The sequence below is a fragment of the Dermacentor albipictus genome, chromosome 3, assembly GCF_038994185.2.
Source record: "Dermacentor albipictus isolate Rhodes 1998 colony chromosome 3, USDA_Dalb.pri_finalv2, whole genome shotgun sequence".
NCBI classification, from domain to species: Eukaryota; Metazoa; Arthropoda; class Arachnida; order Ixodida; family Ixodidae; genus Dermacentor; species Dermacentor albipictus.
The window spans coordinates 53,333,887-53,355,858 of NC_091823.1; the positions used below are offsets into that span (position 1 = coordinate 53,333,887).

At 48.2% G+C, this 21,972-nt stretch overlaps 1 protein-coding gene across 3 annotated transcripts in view; it reads left to right on the forward strand.

Moving 5' to 3' along the window:
* The first annotated feature begins 4,224 nt into the window (after window positions 1–4,224).
* The window catches only part of LOC139057372 (uncharacterized), a 19,291-nt gene continuing 1,543 nt past the window's right edge, over window positions 4,225–21,972 (forward strand). Inside the window, exons 1-6 of one of the 3 annotated variants that reach the window (XM_070535437.1) lie at window positions 4,225–4,311; window positions 14,948–15,270; window positions 15,917–16,145; window positions 20,520–20,616; window positions 20,840–20,962; window positions 21,471–21,654. In XM_070535437.1, the coding sequence (XP_070391538.1) occupies window positions 4,296–4,311; window positions 14,948–15,270; window positions 15,917–16,145; window positions 20,520–20,616; window positions 20,840–20,962; window positions 21,471–21,654 (972 nt within the window). In that variant the 5' untranslated portion in view covers window positions 4,225–4,295. Of the gene's footprint in view, window positions 4,312–10,750; window positions 10,848–14,947; window positions 15,271–15,916; window positions 16,146–20,519; window positions 20,617–20,839; window positions 20,963–21,470; window positions 21,655–21,972 lie in introns of those variants that run through there. The other 2 variants (XM_070535436.1, XM_070535438.1) reach the window with 2 other exon arrangements.

Genomic DNA, 21,972 nt, shown 5'->3' on the forward strand with positions numbered 1-21,972 from the left:
ATTGGTTGCTACACGTACGCACCTTGCCTAAGCAGCAGCTGTACCTGTTACAACTGAGGATGTACCAAGCAGCGGTTAGTGTTCTGATACGGATGTGCGCGATGCGTGCGATTCGCGCATTAATATATAATTGGATCTCGTGTGCTTACCTCCAGGCGCGAACTGACATCATTCTATACATACATACACACATCATACATACATACATACATACATACATACATACATACATACATACATACATACATACATACGTACATACGTACATACATACATACATACATACATACATACATACACACATACATACATACATACATACACACATACATACATACATACATACATACATACATACATACATACATACATACATACATACATACATACATACATACACATACATACATACAAACATACATACATACATACATACATACATACATACATACATACATACATACATACATACATACATACATACATACATACATACATACATACATACGGAAAACTAAATATTGCAGCACACAGTTGATGACAATGCCGTGCCGTGCCGTGCCGTGCACGTGTGCAGAGAGCGCCAGGAGCGGATGAAAAGAATATAGCAGCTGAATTGATTAGAGTCTAGAAATGATAATCGCAGTAACGCTGCCCGTCGGCGCAACGAATCAAGCGACCAAATACAAAACTTCGCCAGAAAAAGAAAATACGATAAAACGTGTTTCTTTTTCAACGCATTCTTCTGGGATATTACTTCAATTATTCGTAGGTTCGAATAATTCGAAGATATGCGAAATGCAAATGTAATTAATTTTCCATTGGCCACCAGAAACATGGTATTCGGGTCCTTGTACTTGAAGAAGGCAATGCTGGGTGAGTGTAACTCGAGACCTTCACTCCCCTTAGGCTTCAGTGAGAAGCCGTGCACAGCATCGTAACTAAGAAGGAAAAACAACGCAGGGGCAGAGGATGTGAGAGAAGGGACAGGAAACGGCGCCCTTGCATATCACGAACTAACCAGCCCAAAGACGTATGCGCCGCCATGAAATCGCAATTAAATCATCTTCTTGCTGTTGAATGCTGCTATCTTTGGGATTATCTGATGGCACCAAGTTCTGCCGAGTTAAAGCTCAGAAATGATCGCGCCTCTAATGTTGATCACATGCACGGCGAGTCGTGTGGAGCATGCACGCTTGGCTATTTCCTGATCTCGGACGCTCGCGATAATCGACTGGAGATGTCAAGGTAAATGCAAATCCGCCGCATGCCTCAAGTGTGCATCACGTATAACTTCCTTGTAAATTACATATTCATTTGTAATATTGCGACACAGGGACCGAGGAAAAGTGTTCAATATCTCCTGGTTGTGTACTGACGCACTGCGACGGTTCGTCATGTCCTTCCTGCCCCCTCTTCCCGGTATTTCAAACCGGTAGCTTTCCAGGGTACCTGTTTTTAAACGGTAAAATTGCATACTACATAGGGGCCATATCGACGCGGCAAACGACACCGAAAACGAAGCCAGTGGCTATAGTGTTGGCCTGCTAAGGACGAGGTCGCGGCTTCGAATCCCGGCCACAGCGGCCGCATTTTGATGGGAGCGAAATGCGAGAACACCCGTGTACTTATATTTAGGTGCACGTTAAATAACCGCAGGTGGTCTAAATTTCCGGAGTCCCCCAGTACGGCGTGCCTCATAATCAGATGGTGGTTTCGGCACGTAAAATCCCGTAATTTAACGATGCTAGCGGCATCACGTGTTACAAGTAAAACAAAGTAGGTCGCTTTCATATGCAGCTGCGCCGACGATGTACGAGTGCGCGGTCAGCAGACGCTCTCCCGTCAGTGCTGACACGGCGTACACAGGCGCATCCAACGGCGCTGACAAAAGATGCGAAGCTCCCGCGTCCATCTCGCCGAGATCGACAGTGTTGTTGCTGGAACCCGGAGTCAGGGGGGCGTCACATGAAAGAGATATTATTTGAAACAGTAATATTCACATATCAAGCATAATACGAGGGTTCTTCAATAAAGGCTGAGACGGATGCTCCAAAATCGTGATTTCTGAAAATTGTTAATTGGTACTTTTATCGATTGATATATGATCCCCCAGTACTTGAAATGCACGTGTCCCGACGTCTCTACCAGTCTTAGATAACGTGAGTGAAGCCACATTTGGACACCTATAGTTCGAAAGTGCCTCCAATGCCGCAACTATACATTGTTTTACGTCGAAGGAATGTTCCTTTGTACCCTGAGGTACCTAAAGAAGTTCGATAGTGCCACATCTGGACGGTAAAACGGGCAAGTGGGTTGTTGCGGTGCTTTGTGGAGCGGTTAGAAAAGAAAACAAAAAACATTGCTTTGATGTCGAACATGACAGGAATCAAGCGTATAAATGTAGTGGAGGCGATTTTTAATGTAGGCGGCAAAAGATTACTTATGTGATCTAGGCGCGGTAGAAATGGTAGGCGTGGAGCATATAGAAAGGGATAAATGTGCCGAATATTAATTTTCAGGGACAAAAATTTCATCGCGTCAGCCTCGGTCTTTATTAAACAACCTAAGTACATTAGAGGCTCTTTGGCCGTATACCTGGCCCTTACACCGCTGAACGCTGTACGTCATCATCACCATCATCAAAAACGTTAGAGCCACTCGCGCAGGAGCTCGCGCGCACACGCGCTTGCAGACACAAAACGCTAGAAGATTTGTGTACCTAATTAGGCAGAAAGATGGTCCATGGAGGGAACAGAACAAATGCTTTCCATGTGGCAGCTGTCACGTGCGTCGCATGCCCGGTTCCATACAACCGGGCACTATTTGATGCGCTATGTTATATGGCGATCCGAACAACGCTTAAATGACACACAATGTCTTAAAAACCTCAGATAATACTATAGCATGAGACCAAGTGGTCACACACGTATAGCCTGTGTCACGGCTGCCTATAGAGCGCTGCATCCTTATGTTCTGTAGTATAAAGAAAACGGACAGCAATCTGGGCAGCAACCTCTGGATTCAATATACAGCCCATCCATTACTCAAGACTATCAAGGCCGTAACTTGGATAAGTTTACCTTCCTGTTGTCCGTGTCTCGTTTGCGCTGTTAGGAACCTTAGGATGACTTGCAGGTTTGCGTGGCTTCCCTTGTAACGGACGATACGTAGTCGGCAATGGCGGGGCGCCATTCGTTTGTCATCAACAACTGGCCCGTATCACTGCGGCGCACGAAGCATAAGGCTTGCCGCTTTTGTGTTCTTACTTGTTCTGTTTTTCGCGTAGATTCTTTCGGCACGCAAACGTATATCAACAAGCTTGGTTACCTACTCTGTGACCGACTTGCATTCCCTTTTTCTAAGAAGCGGCCTCTCCGACGGAAGGAGGCAGTGTGTAACGAGACTCTCTCGTCCCGCATTCTGACGCAACCAGGCACATGGGACCTTGTGCAACTTTCTTTTTGAAAATGCAAATGTCTACAGAGGTCGCCCACATCCCAGAGACTCTCCCACAAATCTTCGCCTGTGTATACAGAAATGATTTTTTCGGAGGCTCCACAGAGATATTGAATTTATTTTACTGAATTTTCAGCAAAAATAAACCCGGTAGGTCTTTTGATAAACCGCCGTCACATTTAGTTATAGCTACTCTCCTAGCTAACCAGGCTGGCGATCCTTCCCTACAGACGTATATTGTCACGAAACGACAATGTAAGATGTGCCTGGCGTCGTCGAGGCAGACGGTTATACAAGATGGCGTGCAATAAACTCAAGCCGGCGTCCTCCGCTTCTACTTCTTCTACTCCAGCGCCCGTCTCTTGCTGAGCGCGCATTCCAGTCCCAACTTCTTTTTCAGCGCTAGCTTGTGACACCTAACGGCAATATCGACGAGGTGTCGCTGGCTCTGCTGACGTGAACTCGCATATCTGACCGATTTGCCGCAAGAGCTCTGTCCATGGCAATCAGGTTCTACTTCTGAGCGTGTACTGAATCAGAACGACACAAAATTCACGTGCCGCTTTCTGGTAAACAAAGATGACGATTTCAATGTACTTTTTCATTTATTGATCACCTTATCTTACCTTCAGAATACCTTTAACGATTTTACATGCCAAAAATGTGCAACGTTTAACTTCTTTTTTCTCGGACCTGGACTGCGTGCATCTTGTCTCTGGTGTGGGGTAATCTCTAAAGCAGAGAACATCGTAGGTGCCATTCTCGGACCGTGTCGCTCTGCCTTGCAGCACCCTCGCGATTGGAACACGCAGACGCATCTTGCAGCACTTCATAGCATGATGCTGCCACCAGGTAAGGTTTTCTTCACTAAGTATTACTCTCGTCAAAGTAATTGGGTTTCCACACGAGTGTTACGGCACGAGAAAAAAGAGTGGGACTGCAATTCGCCACATAGACGTTCGTCTGTTGTGGGATTATTACTTTGTGAAGAAAGAGTGCCGTACATACAATTTCACACGTGCGACAAAAGTTACCGAATGTGCAGCTCACATATTTCTGGCATAAACTCGGAAGTACATTTGACGAAGTCATCGACCGTCTTCTCTCTCATCGTCTTTGTGTTTTCATGCGCTGATCACATGCAGCGGGTAGCGAGGTGTATGTACTTGGAGCTCTTCTCCCAGACACGTGTCCCGACCTAACCTTCGTCAAACGAGCAAAGCAAGTGGAATCGGAGAATCTGCTAGAAAACCTTTCCAGTGACCATCACGTTATAAGAATAAGCACCGCAGCAGAAAATGTCAAGAGGAAGATCGGCACAGCTCGCCTAAGGGATTGGGACGCCTTCAGACACTACTGCCTGCAGGTGGAGGACAACATCACCTCGATAGGGGAGTGGTGCCAACAACTTAAACAAATACAGGAAATGTATACCAAGGAGGTAGATCGAACCGAAGAAATACCAGAGGTAGACAAGCGGCTACTCAAGCTATGGGAGGCAAGACGCGGTCTCACCAGAAGGTGTAAAAGGCAGAAATTTAATAAGAAGTTACAGAAGAAAATAGTTGCGGTAACACTCCAATCAGAAGAGTACGCAACACACCTAGCCAGGCAAGGGTGGCAACAGTTCAGCACCTCGCTGAATGGGACACTCAGCACGGCTAAAACACGGCGTATTCTTAAGGCTCTAATGGACCCTACCAAGAATGAAGCAGAAAGCGGCAAAGCAGTTCAAAGGCTAGTGCACCAATATCAGGCAACAGACGAGCAGCTCCTCGATGAAGTCAGAACCAAATGCTACGGCACTGACGAATCCAAAGGATTTGAAGGAGATTATCTCGGAGAAGAAAACTCAGATATGGACAAGCCTATCACCAGATATGAAGTCACCGCGGAAATGAGAGCCATCACGAAAAACACAGTGGTAGGAGCCGATCGAATTAGAAACTCTCTCATAAGGAACCTAAGTGATGAGGCAGTATACCAGCTGACGGCCTATCTCAACAAGCTTTGGAAAGAAGGAAATATACCAGGTGAGTGGAAACATGCCTTGGTAGTCATGATTCCCAACCCAGGCAAGAAGCTGCAGATCGAGAATCTCAGACCAATCTCCCTCACTTCCTGCCTGGGAAATCTATACGAGAGGATCGTCACGAAACGCATCCAGCAACAACAAGAAAACAAGAGGCTCTACCCAGACACCATGTTCGGCTTCAGGACGAACCTCTCGACGCAGGACGTGTTTCTGCAACTTAAAGAAGAGGTCCTGGAGACAATGCCCAAGAATGGGGAAAACGTAGTCATGGCACTTGATATAAAAGGTGCTTTTGACAACGTCAGCCACGCCGCTATAATGGAGGGGCTAAATAACACCAACTGCGGGAGAAGAATCCATGACTATGACTTCCTGACCAACAGAATGGCCACAGTGGGACTAGAGGAGTTGAGGAGTGATGTCTTCACCACCCCAAGCAAAGGCACACCCCAAGGCTCGGTCATCTCACCCATACTCTTTAATGTGGCGATGATCGGCCTAGCAGAAAGATTCAGCAGAATCCAGGGCATCCAGCACGCGATTTACGCAGACGACATCACAGTCTTGGTGAACCATGGATCCCTGGGAGAGAAACAGGAGAAGCTACAACAAGTAGCAAACTGCGTAGAAAGATACGTGAAGGAAAGAGGACTAGCCTGCTCTACAGAAAAGTCTGAGCTACTGAGGGTAGGAAGACACCCCACTGATGCACCACTCGAAGTGAAACTGGAGGGGCAATACATACCGGAGAGGAACATGATAAGAGTCCTGGGAATGTGGCTACAAGCAAGCAGGAAATGGAGCCACACACTCAGCCTGCTCAGCAAGTCGGCTGAACAGGTAGGGAGAATGATAACCAGAGTCTCCCACCGAAGGCATGGGATGAAAGAAGACACGCTAAAGCTCGTCAGAAGCCTCATAGTCAGCAGGGTAATCTACTCGCTGCCATACCACCCCATGATCAAGGCCTACTGCTGAAGGCCTACAAGACGGCACTTCACCTACCAAGAAACACACCGAACGACAAGCTGCTACAGCTAGGGATTAGCAACACCTTCGCCGAACTGGCAGAAGCACAGCTTGGAACACAGATTCACCAACTCAGAGACACGGCTACGGGAAGAACGCTCCTGACATGGTTAGGTCGCGACCCAAGGAGGCATCTCGATCGATCCGCCGATATACCCGATGAGATCCGTAAGACCCTGCAGGTCAATCCCATTCCGAAAAACATGGATCCAAATCTCCACGCGGCCAGAAGGCAGGCGCGGGCAGACTATGTGGAAAGGCATTTAGTCAAGCTAGAAAACACGGTTTTCACGGATGCAACATTGTATCCATGGAATATACACACAAATTCTATTAAGGCAGCTTCGGTAGTGGTTGATAACGCAGGCAAGCTAACCACCTGCGCAACTACACGTAGCGAAGCGGAGGGAGTCGCTGTTGCGCTGACAGCTGCTGAGGGCTATCTAAAAGACAAATCAATGGTAATTTTAACGGATTCAAAAGAGACATGCAAGAACTATACAAAGGGTAGAATCTGCAGCGCTGCCTTAGCTATCCTCCACAAGGCAGAACACCTCAAACACACCGCAACCAACAAACTAATCTGGATTTCGGCACACACGGGGATAGAAGGAAATGAAAGGGCAGACAGCTTGGCTCGTGAGATCACGTACCGAGTCGAGCGGCCACACGCCCTGGGACAGCACTTCCCCGTGGAGATCGGCTATTCAGGGTTACTGAATTACCTACCATAGAGGCAATAGAATTAGATACTCCCCGCCACACAAAGCCTTAACACAGCAAGAAGCAGCTAGTTGGTGGAAGCTGCAAAAGGGAACCTTTTCTAACTTACATATACTAAGCAAGATGTGTCCTACACAATTTAGGAACACTTGCACGTGGTGCGGGGCAACCCGCACGCTTTACCATATAACCTGGGAGTGTAAACGTAACTACACATTCCACCAACACAAAACCCCGAGTGCGGAGCAGTGGGAGAGCCGGCTCACCAGCTGCGAGCTCGCCGCCCAAAGGGCAATGGTGCAGCACGCAAGCGAAGCAGCGCGGCGCAGTGGAGCCCTGGACTACGGACCCAACCCTGCTAAGTAGGTCAAGCGTCTGCAGCGATGGAGACGAAGACCGAACGCTAAACCATTAATGGACCAAATAGTTTTCTCTCCTCTCTCTCTCTCTCTCTGAGAAACTTATGACCAGCAGTGTACTAAAATTTTCCAACTTCCTTCTGGCGCCCATTTATGCGCAACAGAACTTTGCGCTTACATATCTGGATGTGATGGGACGTTCCTTTCGAAAATAAATTTAATCGATGTCACGAAACACGGTGCTATTCTATTTTTGATGATTCGCTGTACGCATCGATATAAACATTTACGACCTTGCTGATCAGACCGATTTGACGAAGATTTGACAGTCGCGGACAGAATAAAATGGACCACGGCGAAGGCGGCCGGAGCGGCTGCGGGGGCGGCGCTGCTATCGCGCTTCGCGGGCGCGCGACGAGAGTACCCCGAGTGACGTCAAACTTCTCCTCCGCACCCTCGCTCTCGCGCTGGCGCTTGTCGCGCTTGATAAATTTCTAGTGCCCCATTCGTAGAGAAAGAAATTCAACAAGAGGGGACACTCTTCAAAAACTGGCAACAGGAAACACGTCACGCCTAGTTTCAACAACATCCGTTAGTTGACGTGAGCATCAGAAGAAAAAGAATGTGAAATAAACTTCCAGACAACGCTTTATGATTTTATTTCTTCCCACTAAAAGTGAAAGAGTTTTGCATGTAAATGAACTCATACTTTGCAACTTTTTGTTGCGTTGCCTAGCAACAAGCTAGCGGCACGCCAGACGCGCGTGCATACGTCATGCGCCAGACAAGCCGCAGCCGAAGACAAGCCGGCGACCCGTCTGTTTTGGATATAGCCCATTTTTTTGGGGCTCCCGGCCTTCTCTATGCTTTTTTTGCGTATCGTCTGCATTTCGACACGACACCACTGCACTACTGGACTACGGCAAGGTGAGAAATTGTGTTTGACAGTGTGCGGCGCATTTTAAGCGCTTTTAGGCTTATTTTTAGTGGCGCAGTTAGCGAAAAACAGCTCCGCCGTCCTGGCGCAGTTAATTTGAGTTAATGCCTCGTCCTGGGAGATGTTTGTGACGCTTTCTATGAGCCCCAACAGTACTGTAACTTATTTCGGTAGTTTTTGGGCACGCTTGCCGCGCCCGGCTTATTGACGCAGTAAGCGAAAACCGGCTCGGCCGTGTGACGCATTTGCGCGTGTATGTACTTACATGCGTGTACTACGTCGTAGCGCCTAAGACAGACGAGTTTTCGCGCATTCTGTGGCCCCCAACATTATTGCAACTAGCGTAGTTATATTTGGGGTAGTTTAGGAGCACGGTTGCCGCGCCCGGCTTATTGACGCAGTTAGCGAAAAGCAGCTCGGCTGTGTGCCGCAGTTAGTTTCGCGTGTGCTGAATCTTACTGGTAGAAGTTCGTGACGCATTCTCTGACCCGAAAAAGTATTGTAACTTATTTGGTAACTTTTTGGGATATCTTGAGGCTTGCTCGCTGCGCCTGGGGTTGTGAAGGTGTTAGCAAAAAAGCAAGCCGGCCATAGTGAGTTAGTTTTGCGTGTACTTAATTTTAGTGGGACAAGTTTGTGACGCATTTTATAACCCTGCATCAACATATACCTTATTTCGGTACTCACGCTTCTCGAAAACGCGACGAGCGATTGCCGAGAGTGATAACACGGGAGTGTTGCATGCGCCGGCAGGACGCTTAAAAGATAACACGGAGGAGCTCAAGAACATGACATTTACGTATTCTGAGCGACTGAAAACAGGCTTTGTACCCACGAGTCTGACTTGATTGCGATTAGAAGGCATTCTGCGAGCGTGTAACATGGTATTGCTGAGCCTGTGTGTGTGCTTAGCGTACCATCGTGTCGACTGAGGCCAAGTTGTTTTGGAAATGCGCAGTCACCCGTGTATTTGTGCACTTAAAGTGCAGGAAATAATGCCCGGGAAAAGAGGTGTGCTTGAAAATCGGATGTTCACATTTTATGGCATTGTTTGGGAGGAGTCTGCTGCGAAATGTACGTAAAAGTGAATTTATCTGTAGTGCCGCTCATTCACCACTTACGCACGTTTCGCCTCTACACGGAATACTCCTGTTAGGTCAATACACCAAAATGATACATGCTTGTAATTTACTTTCTTTCAGCTGATGGCATCCGGTGGAGCATCGTACGGCAACAACTGCCGCTTTCCTAGTGCCACAACTTTGGGCGAATGCAGAAGAAGCCCGGAACGAGCATTTATACAGAGCAAAATAAACATTTCATCATTTCAGAAGACGTCTTTCGTTTTCTTTATGAAATTGCACCTGACAGATTCGGTGCAGTCTTGTAAAGGTCAATCGCAATCATTTCTACTTAATAATGAAAGGATTCCACGCCAAGGCCACGCGAGGTTCAGCAGAAGCGTAAAAATAAAAAGAAAAATGAATGCCGCGCCGAGCAGCGGAGCCGGCGCGGCGTGTACGAACTGGTGTTCAAAACGCGCGCGCCCAAAACGAAACCGGAAGAAGTCAACAACATCCGCTTGGTGTGCTACAGTCAATTCGGCCGCTGGGCTCCATGGGAGTGTCCGCTCTTGTTGAAATTTCTTTCTCTATGCCACATTCGGCTCCTCCGCTGCTGATGGTCGGAACGAAGGGGCGCGTGAATCGCCAGTAGTTCATCACTTAGCGCTGTCGCGCAGTAGCGGACGGCTGCAGCCCATCGAAGCGCCGCGCTGTGAAGGAACCAAACTCGATGTTTTTCTTTTGTCGGCGATTTACAGTCGCGGACGCAATGAAATGAGCCATGGCTTCGGGCGAAAAACGCGAACCAGTGCCAACAAGTGAAGGCGCCTGATACGTGTTGAGACGTCTGCTCTTGCATGCGCGTCCCTTTTAGTTCGCAGCCTCTCCAGACCTCTAACATCGGCTTAGCGTTATTTAATCGTAGGGCGCAGCGCGGAAGAGCAGCGGAGGAGCCTAATGTGACACTAGAAATTTATGAAGCGCGACAAGCGCCAGCGCGAGAGCGAGGGTGCGGAGGAGAAGTTTGACGTCACTCGGGGTGCTCTCGTCGCGCGTCCGCGAAGCGCGATAGCAGCGCCGGCCCCGCAGCCGCTCCGGCCGCCTTCGCCGTGGTCCATTTTATTCTGTCCGCGACTGCACATGCGCAGCCTGTCTATACGAGGGTCTTGTTGAGTAGTTCTGTAAGCCGATTCGTTTGTGGTTGACGAGCTGTCGTCGTCTTATGCACCGTGTCATTGAGCGTGAGTACACTCCTCCTCAGCTCAACTGTATATGTGGTTTATCTGCCAGTTATGGTAACCGCTTGCGTGTCGTGCCTCAGAACAGTGTTCTCGAAGAAAAATCTTGCCGCTACAGCTGCTGTACCGTTCGGGAGTGTATTGGTTTTCGTGCATCCGATGAGCTGCTCTATCACGGTGATGACCCATCTATTTCAAATAAGACATTGGAAGTGGACCCAGATCCATTAGATTAGATTAGATTAGAATCCCATTTAGATCAAACGGCGCTTCCGGTATTTCAAAGGTACTCCGGCGGGTTTGTTCGGGGTTGCTTCGCGTCGCTGGCAGTAAAGCCACGTTCGATTTCAACGCTTCAGATATTCTGCGAGCCTTCGCCAGTCATACTTGTCGTTGATTCGTGCCAATGCTCACGTATAGCTGAGGTGGCCCGACGTATCTTCGTCGTGGCAGGTTTGCAATATTTCCTTGCGGAGAGGCTTCGAAACGACTTGCAGCTCTTCCCTGTGTAAAAGTTCTACATAAAAAAAAAGCCGGTACGCAAGCATAAGTTTGGCAGACCTCTAGACAACTGACTTTGAGATCCCAGTCGTCTCGTTTTCAGAGCGCACCGCACGTTTTTTCTCGCACAAGCAAAATAATGCCAATGGGGAGCCCGCACCTTCCGCCGTCCAAATTACCCCCTCCTGCGTCCCGTAATGCCTCCGAGCAGGCACGTACCCAGGATTTTTTTTTCGGGGGGGGCCCTCCACCTTCATCATCATCATCACCATCATCGTCATCGTCATCATCATCATCATCATCATCAGCCTGTTTTAAGTCCACTGCAGAACGAAGGCCTCTCCCTGCGATCTCAAACTACCCCTGTCCTGCGCCAACTGATTCCAACTAGCGCCCGCGAATTTCCTAATTTCATCGCTCCACCTAGTCTTTTGTCATCCTCGATTGCGTTTTCCTTCTCTTGGTACCCATTCTACAACCCTAATCGTCCAACGGTTATCTAACCAGCGCATTACATGACCTGCCCAGCTCCATTTTTTCCTCTTGATGTCAATTAGAATATCGTCTATACCCGTTTGCTCTCTGATCCAAACAACTGTCTTTCTGTATCTTAATGTTATGCCTAGCAATCTTCGTTCCATCGCTCTTTGCGTGGTCCTTGTTCTCAAACATCTTTGTCAGTCTCCGACTCTCTGCCCCATATGTCAGCATTGGCAAAATGCACTGATTGCACATCTTACTTTTCAATGATAATGACAAGCTTCCAGTCAGGAGCTGGCAATGTCTGCCGTATGCGATCCAACTCATTTTTATTCTTCTGTGAATTTCCTTCTCATAATCAGGGTTCCCAGTGATTAATTGGCCTAGGTAAGCGTGCTCCTTCACAGTCTCTAGAGGCCCACTGGTGATCCTGATCTCTTGTTCCTTTGCCCGGCTATTTATCATTATCTTTATCTTCTGCATATTAATATTCAACCCCACTCTTACACTCTGTTAAGGTCTCCAATGATTTGTTGTAACTCGTCTACATTGTTGTTGAATAGAACAATGTCATCGCCAAACCGAAGGTTGCTGAGATATTCGCCGTCGATCTTTACTCCTAAGCCTTCCCAGCTTAATAGCTTGAATTCTTCTAAGCAAGCAGTGAATAGCTTTGGAGAAATTGTGTCTCCCTGTCTGACCCCTTTCTCTATAGGTATCTCCCTGTTTTTCTTGTGTAGAATTAACGTAGCTCTAGAACCTCTGTAGATATTCTTACGCGAAAGACGAGTCAGTAAGACGAGAAACTATTTATAGGTTATATTTACAACAACGCTTGCAGCGCTGACCAGTTAGATTCACAGCGCGAGCCCAGTTCGTTCCTCCTCCTCTTTTCTGGAGTGATGGCACCCACGCGCCTCGTTCAAACAAATACCACACGCATGTAGCAATATTACTCCGCCAGTTAATCACAGAAGCAAACAAAATCATCGTCATGCGGCCTTATCAAAATGGCGTCGTGCTTGATAGCTCCGGATCGTCCGCTGTTCTTGAAGAGTTTTTCCATCGGCGGAACCAACGAGGTATGCAACAGACATGGACCATGTGTACGGAGTCTGAGTATATTTCACTCTTCAAAAGTCTGCGGTACAGTTCTTTTCACTGCTGAGCCGGTTTACTCATGAAACTTCACTGCCAACTGAAGTGAAGCTTAATTGACAATAAATAGTTGCAGCGAAGCAAGCATTTCAGTTCAATAAAGAATTAGGCTTTCGTCATTCCACTGTAATAGGCGAGGGAAAACGTGTAAAATTAAGCGCTAATAATTTTACTTTTATGTGGTTACCGCCTTATTTGGGTAACAGGAAAAGTTTGAAGTACGGATTATTTGAAGCCTCGTGGAGGAACAGTGGCTGGTTGTAATGAGGGCGTGGGCGTGGCTTCACTGTAGACTTTTTTGCATTAGCTCTGGAAGAATTACAGCGAAATATATAATTGCGGAACAATCACAGTTCTTTTGGATTCCTCGTTTACTGCTCCAAGTGCGAAAACGACTCGCGTTGTTATTTGGGAAGTTGCGTACCGGTGTGTGGCCGCCAGTCCCATACAACCGCGTAGAGCGCAGGATACTGCGATTGTAGACGTACGGCGCCCACCGCGAAAGGTTAGAAAAACACCCACATGAGCACAATAGAGAAGTGGCTACGTGAGGCGGTTCGACCGATAACTGTAGACGCGTCATTCAAAACACGTAATTGTTCTCCGCTTCCGACGGCGTTTTCTCTACTTCCTATTTCAATAAAAAGATGTTGATCCATAAATATTTTATGAAGCAACGGTTATATTTGTTAGATTTGTTGTTAAATTCGCTTTTCCTTGCAGTTTGGTTGTTGTCTTGGCTCTCTCCCTTAGTAGATCACTTGATTTCTCAATTCCTTGCGATTTTTGTTTCCAGTTGCCAATTTTGCACGAAAAGTGCTATACAATTAGGGAAAAACCAGACGAGGTAACGGGCGACAGTCATCTTGATTATCGGTTTGAGGGTTATTGCAGGTTTTCGTGATGGACGCTGTTTCACATTATTTTATTTCCCACCTTATCTAACCCATATCACGTGTATATGATTCCGGGCATCTGCCAGCGTCGCGACGAGCTGTCATTCAAGGAAATAATGAAGCAAAAGGAAAAGTTAAACGCAATTGGCGTTTTCTCCGTCCGCAACTCGTTCCACGAGAGTACAGACCAGCTGACTAACAGCCGCATCCCTTTCCTGGTCCCAGGATGAGCCTAAACAAAGAAGGTTGAACTAACAAAAGCAACAGCTATGCGCGTGACAGTTGAATGGATGGTGACAAATGAACGCATCTCGAGTTAATCTCGCGGGCGCCGAATCTATATAAGAAAACTGGCCTTCACATTCCAAGAGATGCTGATAACTACCGCTATCCAAAAGGAGTGAAAAAGGCAGCATAATGCTGACCGATGAATAGCTGCCAAGTCTCAACATTGATCTGGCAGCGCTTTAGGAATGTGTGAGGAGTGGTGGCGTGGGTGGGGAGGGGGGGGGGGGTATGCCATTTGATATCGGGGGGGGGGGGGGGCCGGTTTCCTGATGTGCACATATATCTAAGTACACGAGTGCTTTCGCATTACGCCTCCATCGAAATGAAACGGGGGTCGAACCCGGGACCTCGTGTTCAGCAGCTCAACGCCATAGCTACGGGGCTACTGCGCCTGGTAAGGGTCATACGCCGCAAAGGTGGTTCGTTGCTACAAGAAATAAACAATAACAAAAGAATGAAGCTAGATGAAAGCAGGATGTAAGTGCTACAGCAAAACGAAGACGTACAGATTTACGAGAAGTAATTAGTTCGACCTCACATGAATGTTCGTGGTGAGGGAATGTTTTGAGAGAGCTACGTTTCGGAAGAGGGAGGCACAGATGCCACGTCGGGGAATTGCAGTGCGGTACTGTGGGCGGAGCTTGTGACGAATTCTTCGGTTGTAAATAGTTGTACCTGCCTCTTATATTTGAGCTCGTTCTATACTGACTATTGAACCACGCCAAATCATGCTCTGACTTCGCGTTTCTAGTAATCTAACGTGCCTGTCTCGTGACGCAGGCGTTGCGCCGTCCCGCCTCATGCAGGTCGCTGTGCTCGCACCAAGCCAGCAGGCTCTCCTCCTCCTCCAGCGCTCTGCACAACACGCAGTGCGCCTCCGATACTCTGCGGCTGCCTGGCGTCCCGTTGCCTCGGCGAAGAGCAACGGCTTGGGCTCCAATGCCGTGCCTCGGGATCCGCGCTCGCGTCACCAGCGGTGCGTTCATCAGGCTGGCGCTGCTAAGCCCAATGCGAGAAGCATTCGACAGCTGCTGCGTGATGCGCCTCCGCTCCGTTACAAGGAACGGCGCATCGAGATCGCCACGTGCGGTGACCTCTACAAGGCTAGTATGTTTGCAAAAGCGATAGCCGTATTTGGCTGCCTGTACAATGGCCTCCGAGATCTGATCTCGGAGGCCATGTTCATATTAATGTTTCTTACAAAAACTACTACGGAACAGTGGCGCCCTCTAGTGTCTACGGAAGCTATAAGATGGAAAGTTTCGGAAGTTGATACATATTCGTGATGAAGAGTACAACGCAAAAAAGAAAAGGTCTTACAAAATATACGTTGACAGTGCTTCTGGTGCCCACTCTTCTGTCCTCCTTGTATTTTTGACACTGTACCCCTTTATGCTGTCTATACGGAAGTTTCAAGTATGGCGCCGGGTGCCTACTGGTAAAATAGGTAAAAGTGCGATCCCAGTTCTGTGCTCGACAGCTACAGTAGTTCCAGTGGTTCGGAAGGGCACTCACCTGATGGGAAGTTGGGGGATAGGACCGCCATACTTTTTTCACGTATCCAGCACCACCTTTTTAAGTTGCGTGCGTGCGTGCGCGCGCGCCATCGTAACCATGCTTTTCGTTTTCGTAAAACGAAAAGCATCGTAACCATACCTCGTTTTCTTGCGCGCTGTTACTGTGCTTCCTCCTGGTAGTTAGAGCCCTCCATAGATAGAGCCAAAACAGCCTGCACTTTCCGCGACGCAGAAATGGCGCGCCGAGGGCCGCCGCGGCTACCAGGGGGCACCCGACACGGGCGCTCGTGTGCCGGTTGTGTATATCCACACTGGGCTGGACCGCATCGAGCGCGGAGACCGAATAGAGCGACCGCTGTCCGTGCTGCTCACGGGGGCGCCGGGACGGTACCAGGACTACAGCTACAACATCCCTTTCCTTGACCAGAAAGGTGTGGACGTTCTTTGCTTCAACTGGCCCGGTAAGCCTGTTCACCACTTGACAAAACAGTGGCATTGGAACGCTTCCGGTTTCTCCAGCTGTACTACTGAGTTCAGCGGGCAAGAAAGAGCGACAGGCCGTAGTTGCCCGCCGGTTTAGGATGTCTCGCCTAGCAGCACCCGCTTTGGAGCTAGCCACTACATTTAAGATATGTTTCAGAGTAAAATGCACAAGCAATTATGCATGTGGGCTCGAGACGTGTAGCGCGTTTTCTGTTTGAACATCCGGAGAGCATATCTTCTGTAACATTGTACGGGACGAACTGTATGCTTAACGGGGAAAACAACTACGATAAGGTGCGACCGGAGATCTTCTGTGGCCATATCGCAGGTACACAGCTTTTCCGACAATGGAAAAGGATCTGCAAGGCCACGCATGGGTCTTGCTTTAACCGGATAGCTTCAGTCGCACGCGCGCATAGAACTTCGCGCATGCAACCTTGCGAGCACTGAGTGCACGAAAGAAGACACAAAAAACTAAAAAATCACCGCTCCTTCCAGAGTGTGAAGATGGTCGAACAGCGAAGCAGCGTTAGCTACGCCGAGTGTAACACCGTGCCCCTCAAACTTCGCAAGCAGTCTATATTGTAAATATGTTGTTTCACCATTCTTTCACCTCATTTTTGATTTATCGTGCTTCGCCTGGTGGGCATGCTTGAGTGCTTTATTTTTTTTTTTTTTATTGCGCGCGCTTGAGACAGGCCCTACGACGACGTTCACGAACAAACTCTCGCTCACGCTCGCGGTAGGCAGCTTCTTCCTCCCGAGGACGAACTACTCATAGTTCTCTCAAAGTTGTAGCTGGGATGGAATGTGCGGAACTACTAATCCAAAGCTCCTTACATTCGGCGCAAGGCCCACCGCTGGAGATGCGGGTGCTGCAATCGTTTTGACGATCGAACTTCTTGCACCAGCAAGAAGTGCCGGCAGCCACGCGTTCCTTGTATCGCATTTCAATCGCTGGGCACTGTTCTTTGACCACAAAGCACCAGCATAACATTCGCTTCTTTCGCGGCACGGTGGAATTAATCTTCGATAACTTCGGTGCCGATCTGGCTCGATAGCCAGAAATGCACCGTGTCAAAACCGTATAACATTCGCGAATAAGATAGCGTTCTCACTGTTGAGCACTTCTTTCCCTCTCCCGCTATGTCACGTGGCCCCTTTCTTTTGCGAAGTTCGACAACGAGGGCACAGGGTCCGCATAAACAGGTTCGCTGTAAAAAAAAAAAAAAAACGATTTCCATCTTCAGTGGCTACGTGCATCGCACGCCACACGGCTCCGGCCGTATACAAGCCACCTGCAGCTGCCGAACGTGATGTGACAAAGCTTTGATCACGCTGCCGTCAGTCCTTGGTCTGCGCAAAGGAAACGGCCCTCTTACAATGCTCTTCTTTGACCCACACCGCACTGAGGCAGCCACTGCCGCCTGCCCCACGACGACTCGTGATGCGAATCGTCCCATGGTTATGTATCCAGAGCGTATGTTGGACGATGCTTAAACGCATGGTTCCAGTTACAGGCATGTGCAAGAATGTTACAGATAATAGATCCGGCTATGTGGAACGGTGTTCCGAATAAAAATGACTGTTTCACTGTGGCATGTTTCTGCATATTTATTATGACAATTAGGGAAGTAATATGTTAAGATATTGAAGACCGTTCCGTATATTTTGTAATTTCGTCTTGGACACCGCTCCTTTTACAAAAATGTGTCACTTGTAGCAGGAATCTATAGGAGAGAGGTTAGGAGTGAATCATGAGTCCGTCTGCGATGAGATAGGAAGTGTTAGGTGGGCGCCTGGATTGCGGCTGAGGCGTAGCCAGTGGAATTAACCGCAAAAACGCAGCTGAAACAGTGGAACATTCAATCGTCATAAAGCCTCATGGACGTCTTGTCATTCACGGACCCTCCTGACAACTTTGTGCAAAAGTGTAATCGCAGAAGAAACGTCAAGCTCTGAGCCACATTAACTAAAACTTGTTGTATGTGCAACTGCCTGGATTGCGTTCTGTTTGCTGCACTACGTCTCCTGCATTACGCAATTAATCAGGAAGATTACAGGTGCAAAAAATGACCATAACGTCAAATTCAGTTAAAGGTTTCGGAGTAGCATGTCCTGCTCAATAGCAGCACTCACTCTTTCCGACTATAGGCCTTTTCAACGGGCGAGGAGGAAAGGACCACCCTGCGAGACTTTGAACCGGTGCGTTACTGCTTGAATGTCTTCACGTCGCGTGCCGCGGAACGATTTGAATGTTTTAGCTCGTTCCCCAAAACATTTATGTGATGTCAGTTCATGCACTGTCGTCGGGAAACCACTGCGTAGCCTTTGGGCGCAGCAGAAGGTAGAGCAGAAATAGTGTGCGGGTGAACTAGTTTGGCTGCATCGTTTTCAACAGCGTTTGTGAATTGCCCGCGTGAATGAGAAAATGTTCTATCTGATCACTTGGCGTAGGAAATGAAACATAGTGCTCGGGTCCGACCAACGCATTGCGACCCCAAAACATCTAAGTGCCAAGCGTTAGATAATTTGCGTCTGGCAACAGCATCGCATCGTTCTGTGCTATGCCTGCGTTAACCTCCCGTATGAGACCGACGATGGCGTGATTCAACAAAGCGGTCAGTGTGGTCGGCAAGCCAGCATGACACATAAGCCTTGTGCTTGGGCATTGCCTCTTTTCCCTGTACATCAGTAATACTCAAAGGCGATCGCATAAAAAGAACATGGCGGCTATTTGTGGGGACACAATTTCTGAAAAAAATGGGTGTCTGCGTCGCAGGGGACGGCCCGAACTTGTCTGGAGGGGTCAATGGGCCGATTTTGTCGCTTTAATTCGCGTGAAAAAACAACAAATGGATAACGCTGCAATAAGACAACGCACATGGCCGTGCCATATGCTCGACCTATAGAGCAAAGAGATCGCTATAGAACAGATTTATAACCGAGCAGCTACCACTGCTGCGGACGCTCGCGCAGTCAGCCGGCCGCTCGACAACTGGACAAGTGTAGTTCACACCCTTCGGTATCCTGTTACTACTAACCAAAACAACTTCATTCGGGGACGGAATCCGAGTCCAGGAAACGAGAAAATTTGGCAGTCTATATACAGATAACGATTGTAACTCTTGTAAAAGTAAACAATGCAACTTATTCCGTAGCAGAACGATATACACGCTTTTACGATCGTTGTGCGTTGTTAACCACTCGTTGCTGCTATATCGCAGCTTCGAACTACAGGGAGATTATTGCAGCAGGGGCACATCGGTGAAATGAATCTTTAGAAATACGCAACTGATCTCGCAGGCTTACAGGCTCAAGCACGCGCGCGCACACATAGCTCCGGGAGCTTCGTCCGCCTCACCGGCAGCAAAAATTCCGGCCACACCAAGGGAAATCCCTTCAGTGCGTCTAACAGAACCATTCACAACATAGAAACCCGCCGTGGTTGCTTAGTGGCTTTGGCGTTGCGCCGCTAAGCACGAGGCCACGGAATCTAATCCCTGCTTCCGCGGCTTCATTTTGATGGGAGTTAAATGCAAAAACGCTCGTGTACGGTGCAGTAGGTGCACGTTGAAGAATTGCATGTGGTCAAAATAATCCGGACTCCCCCACTACGACGTGCCTCCTAATGAGAACGTGATTTTGACACTTAATAACCGAGAAATTTTTTGAAAAAAAAAACCATCTGAAGATCCAGACCAGAGCCACGAATGCAGCTTCACGTAGACATACAAAAATTTATCACGCAACGCTTCCGGAGGCTCTTTCGAAGGCTACGCTCCTCATTAGGTGTGTCAACGGTGCAGATCCACGCGGAGTCTATCGAGGGAACTTTGCTAGAGTTCAGGAGCCGCAGTGCTACTGTACAGGTATCCCATAACTGGCACGGGACTACGTAACTGGTTTTTTGAACTCGTACAGATGTACAAATGGTATGAGGCTATTAGGGATAACGGTTACAACAGGCTAAAAAAACAATAAAAGAAAATTAGCGCAGGCGCTTCAACGTAGCCTAGTCTGTTTGACAGCGCAGACGAAAGGACAAGGAGATGTACAAACAACGTCTCTGTCCTGTTTGTATATACCTAATGTCCTGTCATCTGCACTGTTCGCCATGTTTTGTTGTCACTTGAAAGGAGAAACATGCTTTATGTCCGGTGTTGCGGCTTAGCTATATTTCTATTCTGCTCTATTAAGCATTCGAGCTCTTACACATTTCTTTACCTTTTCCCAATTCTTCGTGGCGCCTAGTATGCGTGGGAGGTAAAAATAGGACTCCTTTGAACGCTCTCAAATTGACGTTTGCGACTCTACTTAATACGTAGCCTTTTCTTTCGTTTTCGCACCAGACTTTGCGTTCAGCTTGGAGACCGGCTACTGGTGGCACAGCTGCGACGAGAAAACCAGTCTACTCGTCGATTTCCTCAAGAAACTTGACATCAAGAAGTGAGTACTATGGAGAGCGACGACCTCTTTTACCTCTGCCGACAAAGAACACCGCGGGATTGCTTATTGACAACTACTCGAAACACCGCAATGAGTCACCAATAAATATTTTATATTTGTGAAACTCAAGCGAAAATCGGCGCAGTTTTTCACTTTCCCGGAACTCTAACGGGTACCGTTTGCTGAATCCACGCATGCACGTTCGTGGGGCGCTCCTGTGCAGGATCGACATGCTGGTCGGCCACAGCAGCGGAAGTACACCCGCGGTGCAGCTGGTGGCCGAGGAAACCGAGATTGATGTGAAGTCCTTGGCCCTGCTTATGCCCATCGCAACGCGACACTTCAGGTCAGCGCATCCAATCGGATGCGGCAATCCTCCTCGTTTGCGAGCTTCAAGCGTGAGCCCGTATGGGCGAAATTCTTCACGACTGGAACTTTATTGCTAGTATTGTAGAGTAGCGTTGGCGCTGTATGTACACGTGCAACCTTATCAGCTCGCCCAACTTTCTACGATACTTAAGTAAGTCTTCATGCAGAGAGCCCGATGGCCATGCGTTCAACTTGGTACGCGCACTGACCGGGGAGCAGTGAATGGGTTGACCTTTGAGCTAGCTGCTCGCAAGAATGGGTGGGCCGTTTCCGAAAGCTTTACACTCGTTGCGTGGGACTCTTCCACGATAGAACAAAGGACATTAGCAAATCGCCGTTGCAGTCTACCAGTTTAACACATGTCCATTTTCGCAAAGCGAAAGCTAGTGGACGATCTTTGCTTATCTCTTTTCATACCATGTGTGCAACACGGCTCGCAGTCGGCGCAAGTAAACGAGCCCACTCCGCGTTTCACCCATACGCAGGGGCTCCACCAACCCTCTGCTCTTCAACCCTGCAGTTAGATGGGCGTTGAAGAGTCGACGCGGGACGTCCATCATCACGCCCCTCTTCCAAGCGGTCATGTCGTTGAGCAGGCACCCGACTAGGGGCCGGGCGCACGACGTTTTCATCGCATACCACTCGGGCATCGGATACGAGGAACATCGGGTTTGCGAATATGCAGTCCTTCTTTTTTTTTATCCGTTCTTATAGTTCTTAAAGCTTTACCTACGTTGTAAGAGATAGCACCATACAGAGCCCGGTGGTTACTGCGGCGCAAGTTGACGTACCTGAATTACGGCCTCAGTCCAACGAGGTAAAGCTAGCGCACACAAATATTGACTTCCAATTATTTCAGCTTTGAAAGGATCGCATGAAATGTTGCAAAGCTTGCATACTTATGCAGTAGGAGGTTACATTGTTCAAGAACCGCATTTCGCTAGAATAGTAGCTTGGGCTTCTTGGCTTTCCATCCTGGTGTTAACA